This window comes from Olea europaea, chromosome 1 (genome assembly GCF_002742605.1).
Source record: "Olea europaea var. sylvestris chromosome 1, O_europaea_v1, whole genome shotgun sequence".
Classification (NCBI taxonomy): Eukaryota; Viridiplantae; Streptophyta; class Magnoliopsida; order Lamiales; family Oleaceae; genus Olea; species Olea europaea.
In genome coordinates, this window is record NC_036237.1 from 20,941,629 (window position 1) to 20,951,306 (window position 9,678).

The window sequence follows — 9,678 nt, forward strand, 5'->3', positions numbered from 1 at the left end:
AGGTGTGAGATAACCTCACTCCTATCCTTTACACCACTAGACTATGCTCTGGGGGGCAGGCCTAGTTGATTTTTAGGGATAGTGGGTTTATTCTTTTTCTTTTCTTTTTTTTTTATAAATAATAGCGGTAAAAATTTGGGCCCTCCTAAGTTGCTGGGCCTGAGGCGGAGGCCTCTTTTTGTGCCTCCTCTCAGGTCGGCCATATTTTTCAAGTGCTTTATTTATAGGATATATGTCTAATTTCCTCAAAAAAGATTGGGCATTTATACGGCCCATACCAACGTTGTTGGTCCGGACCCATGCTACTGGGCCTGGCCCAGACTGCACAAGGGTACAATAAAACCCTACTTGCAGTATCGCGCCATTTAGGGTTAGGGTTTGTGGCCTTCGGTTTTAGAGAAATCAGTAAACACAGAGGCGCACCTCAGACCACTCGACGCCACCATGGGTCGTATGCACAGCAGCGGGTATGAACTCTCTCTCTCTAATGAATCAAATATTTTTCTCATCTGCCTAATTAAGCATTACACTGATTTCATTGTATTTTCTTATAATTACAGTAAGGGTATTTCTGCTTCAGCATTGCCTTACAAAAGGACTGCTCCCAGCTGGCTCAAAATCTCTTCTCAAGATGTGAGAAATTGTCGTATATAAAAATAGTACATTTGTAAACTAATTTTTTGCGGTTGTTTGATTCGCGTTTATCCTTTTTCTACAGGTTGAGGACAGCATCTGCAAGTTTGCAAAGAAAGGAATGACCCCGTCACAGATTGGTGTTATTCTACGTGATTCTCACGGTATTGCTCAAGTAAAGAGTGTCACTGGTAGCAAGATCTTGCGCGTACTCAAGGCTCACGGTATGGCTGATTTTGGCTACCTATTGGTTAATTTAGTATTTTCCTGTCAGTTAGCTGTGATTTAATTTTACTGGGCTTTCCTGATGATAATAATTTGTGTATGGATTTTGTGTGGATTTAATTGGGTTTCTGATGATAATGACTAGTGTATGAATTTCGTGGATTTTTTTCCATAGGGCTTGCGCCTGAGATTCCAGAGGATTTATATCATTTGATCAAGAAAGCTGTTGCCATTAGGAAGCACTTAGAGAGGAACAGGAAGGACAAAGACTCCAAATTCAGGTTGATTCTTGTGGAGAGCAGGATTCACCGTCTGGCCCGATACTACAAGAAGACCAAGAAGCTCCCGCCCGTCTGGAAATAGTATGCCTTCTATCGACTTTTTTATTCTTGCATTTTCATTAGATATTACTATTCTGTATCACCTTAATTGTCTAATTACATGTTATAAATATCTCATCCCTTGGATATGTCTTAGCTGTGGATTGTTGTCTCATAAACTGCGCATTCTCTTTGTTGTTTGGTTTATCTGAATGATTAACTTTATTACTGTCATCCGTGGACAGGCTGGGGATTGTTGTCTGATAAGCTGCGCAATTCTCTTTGTTGTTTGGTATCTGAATGAATTAACTTTATGGCTGTTATTGTTTTGGGAAATTTCAGGACTTGCAGTCTTTTCCTTCTGTTTTAGATACGTCTCAATGACATTATAGTTGTGATGGTATTTAAGGTGATTTTTTTTATTTTTTTATTTTTTTATTTTTGATAGGTAATGGTATTTAAGGTGATAAAATTACGTCTAGAGCTGTGTGGGGGTAATAAGTTTTTACCGCACTTTCCCAGTTCCTTGTTTGTTACCCACGGTTCATTTATATTTCTTGTTTCTTGTTTCTTAGGAGGAGGGTAGAAATCATAATTGGTTGTTGTGTTTGTAAGTAAACAAAAGAAACCAGTAATGCAGTTTGATCTGCTATATGTTAGGAAATGTCCCTTTTGAGTCTAATCTGTCTTAAGCAATTAAAAACTGAACCAAACTGGGCTGTTTGATGAGGAACACTGTGAATTGGAGCAAAGACTGGTTCAGTTATATGATAATAACAGTTTAGGGTAAAACAGAACATTTCTTCCACCGACTGCATTCTTCATCTACGCTGTTCGCTCTAGGTCGTACGTTTTAGATTTGTACTTGGAGCAGAGCACAAATTTAAAATGAAGAGAGGACCTGTGGTGAAGGAATGTGAGGTTTTAGTTTTTATTATTTAAATTGTTAGAGAGAGGTGTGTGTGTGTGTTAATAACTGTTTTTTTAAATTGGCCCGGATGTTGAATTGGAAAATTTAATGACTTTACTAATCTAAGTGTTCCAAAATGGTCGAACTGGAAGTTAAAAATAATGTTGTATGCACAATTTATAAATGTAAATTCGTTTTTGTCATTGTAAAACGAAAATTACTGCGATTGAACATTCATTTTGAAAGTCCTCCCTACAGTAAAGAAAACCCACCCCTCCCTCCATCCCCCAACCCAAAAATAAAAATAAAAGCCCATTTCTCTGTCTTAATCTCCCAAACTAACCATCCTGTAGAATGAGAATTCCTATATCAGGACCCAACCCATTCCATATCCATATTATTCTCTTCACTGTTGACCACCTTTCCTTTCATTACTTTTCTCCTTCCCTTTCTTTTAACTTTGCACTAGATTTCTCGTCATTCCCCATTTTCATTCTTTGAAAATCCATGGTCTGGGGCAAACAAAAGTGTTCGAACATGTAGTCAATGATTTTTCAATTTGTTTTTTAAGAAAATTGGAAACACTGCATTTTCAAACCAGACCAACCAGTTGTGTGTCTTTTCTCCATGCAGTATTTATTATATAACCGGACCAAATTCTATCTGGCTTCTAGTTTTTTCAGTTGAATGGGCCGGCTGGGACCATCCGATTTTTACAACATTAGTATTAGTTGAGAGGTGTCGAGTGTTTATATTGGAGAGATTTTAATTGGAAGAATGCTGGGAAATTGTGAATCGATTGGGGAGTCGAAGGAGAAGTAACTAGTGGCGCAAATATCAAAGTGTCAAATATTGTAAATAGTAGTATGTTTCTACAATTGTTGATCAGCTGAATTAACAATGCATATTTGTCAATTATATCTTGAATTAATAAGAACTTTATTATTTAGATATTGATGCAAATTCTAATTCATATTGCTGAAATTTAATACACCCCAGTGGGGCCTTTCAACCCTTTTACCTTTTTCTGTTCAAAGCTTGGGCTAGGTTTAAAAAATATTTTTTGAACTTGTAAGATTATTTTTTTTAGCATAACATTTCAATGTATATATTATTTTGTTACTTGACAAGTACTGGCAAGATTTACGCCCCACCTGGTTGAAAGAATGTTCTCTTTTGGTGTCATTTTTCTTTGGATTCATGCTTGCTTGCGTTATTTGGCCAACTGAGGGACAAAAAAGTTAATAATTCTTGTGAATAAAGCTATCACCTACTTATTTTGCTGGTGCTACATCGTCGTATCATTTTTCACTGTCATGTCTTTGTCGTTGCTTAAGATAGTTTCATGGTCTGGGTGTATTCAATAATCTGCCCTATTTATTTCGAGAAATGCTTTGTCATCTGATTTTTTATCTTTTGCTGCTGCTGCTTTATTATCCATATTTTCTTTTGCCCTGATGAGAACTTTTCTATTTGCAGTGAGTCAACCACTGCCAGCACTCTCGTGGCTTAAGATAGGTAATTGTCTGGATTATTTTTTGACCGTCCTCAGGATGTGGATGCTGTGGTTCACTTTGTGGACAAGATTTGTATTCTCGTATTTTCATTGTTTGATATTGTTACTGGAGACCTGACTATAGTTTCTGACATCTCAATTGCTTTTTCACGCTGTCTTAGAATATTATGATGATTATTATTATTTTAGCAAGGATTTTCAGTTGACTTGAAATATCATATTGAAACTTCAAGTGGCTTTATTGATTTTATACGAATACGTATTGTTAGTTTTATTTAATGCATTTCGTTGTTTGTTGTAACACAATTTTTAAGTTCGTTAAGGGTTGTTTGGCATGGTTTTTACTTTTGCTGTCAATAAAAGGTTTTTGGAGGAAGTTACTTCTATTTTTGTTTCAAAACTAATTTTTAAAACAGCTTTTTATTTTGAAAAGTTTTATAGAGGAAGTCACGTTAGACTGGCTTTTTTTAAAAACTTTTCTAACTAGACTAGAAGTATTTTCATAAAATTAGCCAAATGGTTCAAAAGTAGTTTTTGAATATCAAAATCTCCTTTTGGCTTTTAAAAAGCGAGGCCAAATGGGCTCTAAATCTTGTATAATGCTGAAGGGTATTTTCAACTAGTTTGTCAGAGAGTGTTTGGTGGGGATTAAAAATTAAATTTTTAGTAGGTTTTAATAGAAGTTTTTGAAATGTGTGATTGAGAGGTTGTGGAAATTATGAAATATGCGTTAATATTGATTGTTTGACTTTGATTGAAATTAAAATTTGAGTCAAACAGGGGCTCGGGAAGATTATATTGTGAAGTGTCTTCTGTTTCTATTTATCTTTTCTTGGGGGATTTTCTGCTTGTTTTGGAGGTGGGGTGTGGCAGGTTGGAACTGTTTCATGCTCTGCACAGGCATTGCTATAGATACCAATATACCATTTTAGTTAAATTTTCATCTTTTTCTTTAGATCCTTCCTACTATGCCCAACCAATGAAAATTTAACAACTGGAAATAGATTCGCTTTGTTTCGTTGGCAGTTAATTGCAAGAGTTTTTTATTATGTTTGAATGCTCGGTTGAACTACAAATTAGGCAGCTGTTATGTGCAATGCATTAAAAAAAAAAAAAAAATTCATAATACGTTCAAAAAGTTAAATGAATTTAGATTTAGTCCCCGTTTGGCTCCATCTTTTAAGAAATGTAATTTTCTATTTCTTATTTTTTAATCATATATTTTTACGAAAAAATATATATATTGTACTTAAATTTAATTTTTTTTTTATTCCACGTTTGTACAAATATAATTATTTTAAATGTATTTTCCCAAAATTTATTTTAAATAGAGCCAATGCCTACAAATAATTTTCAAAATTTCTAGGGAATGGTCGGTCACTGGTTAAATGGCGAGATGGTATGGGACCCAAATCTTAAGATTGAAAGGATAAATCCCCTTGACAACCTCTTGGACGTTCAGGGGTTGTTCAAGAAGCAACACTAAGTTTGGAAGGGGCTACAATGCGACATCGTATTAGACAAAAAAATGGAAAACGAACGGCTTCCTTTTCTATGCAATTTAACTTTTATTGCATATTTTCTACAATATAATAATGTGATTCGTTCACTCTATTTTTATTGAATCTCAAGTGCCCACACACTAAAAAGTATAGAAAAAAATTGTAGTATTCTTAAAGTTCTTGGAAGAATATCGAAAAAGAGAGATATGAGACTGTTGAATACATATTATAAAATTTCAGTTACTATCCCTCGACAATCAATCCATTTTTTTATTTTTAACATCCCATATCAATATGTGATGGTGCCTTTTAAATCGAAATCCAACAAACGGTATTGGAGCTCATTTATTTTGTTGTCTAATGGACGTAGGATTTCTAATTTTACATGTCAATGAGAGCAGTGTTAGGAATATATAATTATATGTTACTTGATCAATGATATTTTCTTGTCGATCAAAATTTATGAGGCAAATGCTCCAAATTTCAATCCTCGACCCTATCATTTTTTCCAGCTCCTTTCTCCTCAATTAAAACATGTATAAATGTTGGTCTCAGAATCGCTTTTATGCAAGATTACCACAATAATTTCCAGAAAATCAGAGAACCCAAAGGAATTTTTCGCTACCAAGGGCCTGAATATTTAGCTTTCGGTTTAATCATCTGTTGAGCATTTAGAAGTAGATTACGCTCGATTCCACTATCAAATCATCAAGAAATAGTACAAATGTCTGAAGAAATAAGATATTTCTCCACAGATCATACAGTCACAATTGCATCAAATGAAAGGTCCAGATCAAAGCATTCCAACAACCAAAGTTGAGCTTACAAAAACATGGTTTTACATAAGTGGACCAAAACCCAAAAACCATTAGTAATCAGCCCAAGTAAAGGACGACCTAACACAGAATAAGGACCAAATGAATAGTGAGGCATCAGGCCCAAATCCAACGATAAACAAACCCAAAACAATCATGATATCCCATCAATGGCACCACGAGGCGGCGAAAACCTCAAACATTCCAAAAGAAAACATGTAAGCTCGTAATATTAATATTCCTTACAACTAAGGATGGCAATCGGGCTCGTTGACTCGAGTCGAGCCCCATTTTGGGGTGGCGGGCCAAGCTCGAGCCGATTGGTGTGGCTCGCAGGCCTTTATATTAAAAAAAAATTAAATGCAACAACCTACTGCCTTATTTGTTTAAAATAAAGCATTAGCACTGCCTTGAAAAACAGCTGCAAAGGCAACAGCTTGCTACCTATATATTAATTTAATAAAAAAATCGAGCCTTGCTTTTTTGGTCGAGAAAAAGCTCGGCTTGGTTCAGGCTCGCAAAAAAGCGCAGACCAATTTACTTGAACTGAGCCCGACCTCAAGTTTCGGCTCGCAAGCCGGCTCGACTCGTTGACACCACTACTTGCAACCCGCTATATCTTAGACGATGAAAATCCTCCAAGCATCTCAACTACACCATAATTCATGATGGTCGGATTCTTGTAGGGGTGTCAAAAAGGCTCGGTGGCTTGGGCGGCTCGTGGCTCGGCTCGGAAAAAGCCCGAGCCCGCCCGGCTCGTGGCTCGTAGGGATCGAGCCTAGGCTCGGGCCGAGCCTCAAAATAAGAGGCCGGCCCGAGCCAAGCAAGCCCGTGTGGCTCGCCAAGCCACACGGGCCAAAAATGGCCCGTGACAAAAATGCTCGGCCCGAGCAAATAAAAGAAAAAAAAAATTTTGAAAAAAAAAAAATTTTTACCTGCTGCCTAAGGCAGCAGGTCACAGGCTGCCGATATAGCTGCCTTTTTTTTCGTATTAAACTATTAGTACATTATACTGTTATATTTTTGAAATTCAAATTTGAAAAATAATGCGGGTTTTTTTATCTATAAATACGAGATGATTTTTGAAGTTTTAAATCACTTTGCTATCGATTTTACTTCGTATTATTTCTATATCATAGATTCAGATTCAAGTTTCAATTTCTTCTTTCTCACTTCTCATATAACAATTAATATATTCAATTTCTTTCACTTTACAGTCTAATATTCAGTATTTTTTATTATACTAGTTATTATGGATTTTACAAGTGATGAAGTTAATCAGTTTGGCGGTAGTTCGAGTACTCCATCTAACTACGATGCATGTGAAAATGTTCCAATTAATTTGGAGGATATTGAAGAGGAAGAAGTTCAAGTACTCGAGACAAAAAGGTCAAAAAAAGAATCATCGGACTGTTGGCAACATATGACACGAAAAAAAATTGGTGTTCAAAATGGAGTAGATATTTGGAAAGCATGTTGCAATTATTGTGGCAAAGAACTTAGTTGGAAGCCTGGTTCGAGCACGACGCATTTGAATAGAAACGTATTGAGGAGTTGCAAAGCAAAACCAGCCGATCTCGACTCGAAACAAACCGAACTAGTGTTTGGCGGTTCTAATTCTACTCTTTCCACTTTTGTATATTCACAGGAAAGATTTCGTGAAGGAATGATTACATACGTGGCTGCAGCAGAGATGCCGCTTACGATGATAGACTCAATACACTTTACCCGACTCGTGCAGAAATATCTCCAATCGAGGTATTCTTCTTATTCTAGAAATACTCTTCGTTCAGATAGCATAAAATTATATAACAGAAGAAAACAAATTACTATTGAAGGTCTAAAAAATTTAATAGTGTTATATCGTTTACTTCTGATTTATGGACTGGTTGTAATAGAAAAGGTTATATTGCTGCTACGGCTCATTATATTGATCACTTGTGGCTTCTACATAAAAGAATTATTGCATTTAGATATGTAGAATTTTCCCATAATGCCACTAATATATACATGGTTTTAAAAGATATCATACAGGAATATGGTATACAAGATATGGTTCGAAGTTTTACTTTTGATAATGCTGCAGTGAACAAAGTTGTTATTGAAAGATTTATTGCTGATCTTAATCCCGTATTTGGAAATTTATTTTTTCATCAACGTTGCGTATGTCATATTATTAATTTGATTGTAAAAGCTGGATTAGAACATATAAGTTCACCTTTAGATAAGATTAGACAAGCAATAAATTTTATTACTGTATCACCAGCAAGAAAACAAGCATTTAATAGTTTGTGTGCAGAGTATGGATTACAGGAGAAATCATTTGCCACTGATGTAACACACAGGTGGAACTCTACATATCTTATGTTACATTCGTGTGAAAATTACGATAAAGTGATTTCACTATATTATAATGGTAGACATACACTCGGACCCGAACATAATTTGGAAGATTGGGAATGGACTATTGCATTTTACGTGAAAATATTCTTACAACCTTTTTTCGATGCTACAAAGGAATGTAGCGGTGTTTATTACCCTACATCTTCTCTTGTTTTACAACATTTTTTCTACATTTCACAAGCATTTCATAAATATAGGAATTTGCCACTTTTTGCTGATGTAGTCCGCTCTATGGAGTTAAAATTTTGTAAATACTGGGAAGAGTTGCCTTCTTTATTTCTTTTAGCTTCAGTAATGGACCCTTGACTTAATTTAACTGGCACAAAAACTACTATAAAGGGGATATCAGATTTTTTGAATATAGAATTATCACACGTGCATATAGAATCTTTTTTATGTGAAATGTATAATTATTATGCTGAAAAGGAAGGTCAGCGTAGTTCTACTTCCCAAAGTTCTTTTTCAAGAAATATTACAACAAATCCCGAAAATTTATGGAATTATTTAGATAGCAATACAAGTGCTCCTTCATTTAGTTCTAGTTCTAGCTCATCAACATCTAGAGCGATCAATATTGATGGTACAAATCTTGAAATTTCTTCTGAGTTAGCTAGGTATATGTGCGTAGATGTTCGTAGTGTGTTGCAACCGCACGAATTACAAGAATTTAGTCTTTTAAATTGGTGGAGATGTAACGAAAGACAATATCCAATTGTATCGAAAATTGCACGTGATCTACTAACACCTCCGGTGTCTACGGTAGCATCGGAGGCTGCATTCAGTTTAGGTGGTCGAGTTTTATCAGATGAACGATCAAGACTAAAAGAAGATATATTAGAGGCTTTGATATGTTTGAAGGATTGGGAATGTGCAGAATTACTTGTTCAAGAACATGTTGATAGTATAATGGCCGAAGAGTTGCAGCATATCCAAACATAGGATGTTGTAAGTTTTTAAATTAATTATTTCTCTTTAAGAAATGTATTTTTTAAATTTATTTGATTCAAAAAAATTGTACACGAAATATTTTATTCGTGTACAATTTTAACTCCGCGTACGTTGATTGTAGCCGGTCCCAAGCCCCGAAAAAGGAGGAGGGTTGTAATTTGTAACTTTTATTTATTTTGTTATTCGTATAAATTACATAATTTTGAAAGTTGTACTTTTATTTAATTTGTAATTTGTATAAATAATAAATGATGTAATTTTTAAATTCTTTCAAAAAAATGTCATTCAACAATTTGCACCACAACAATTAGCATGTAAAAAAAAGTCATTAAAAATTGCAAAAAAAAAAAAAAAAAAAACGAGCCGGCCCGAGCCGAGCCGGCTCGGCTCGTAAAAAGCCCGAGCC

At 35.2% G+C, this 9,678-nt stretch overlaps 2 protein-coding genes across 2 annotated transcripts; both read left to right on the plus strand.

Moving 5' to 3' along the window:
* The first annotated feature begins 349 nt into the window (after nt 1-349).
* On the plus strand, nt 350-3,878 carry LOC111396960 (40S ribosomal protein S13-like). Its single transcript, XM_023023599.1, has 5 exons — nt 350-467; nt 561-633; nt 719-857; nt 1,034-1,220; nt 3,568-3,878. Exons 1-5 carry the CDS (start codon nt 445-447, stop codon nt 3,599-3,601), a joined length of 456 nt encoding a protein of 151 aa, XP_022879367.1. The 5' UTR covers nt 350-444; the 3' UTR covers nt 3,602-3,878.
* Nucleotides 3,879-7,173: 3,295 nt separating this feature from the next.
* On the plus strand, nt 7,174-9,263 carry LOC111405749 (zinc finger BED domain-containing protein RICESLEEPER 1-like). Its single transcript, XM_023034776.1, has 6 exons — nt 7,174-7,251; nt 7,570-7,679; nt 7,820-7,962; nt 8,146-8,266; nt 8,522-8,615; nt 8,751-9,263. The coding sequence occupies exons 1-6, from the start codon at nt 7,174-7,176 to the stop codon at nt 9,261-9,263; spliced, it is 1,059 nt and encodes a 352-aa protein (XP_022890544.1).
* The last annotated feature ends 415 nt before the right edge of the window (nt 9,264-9,678 follow it).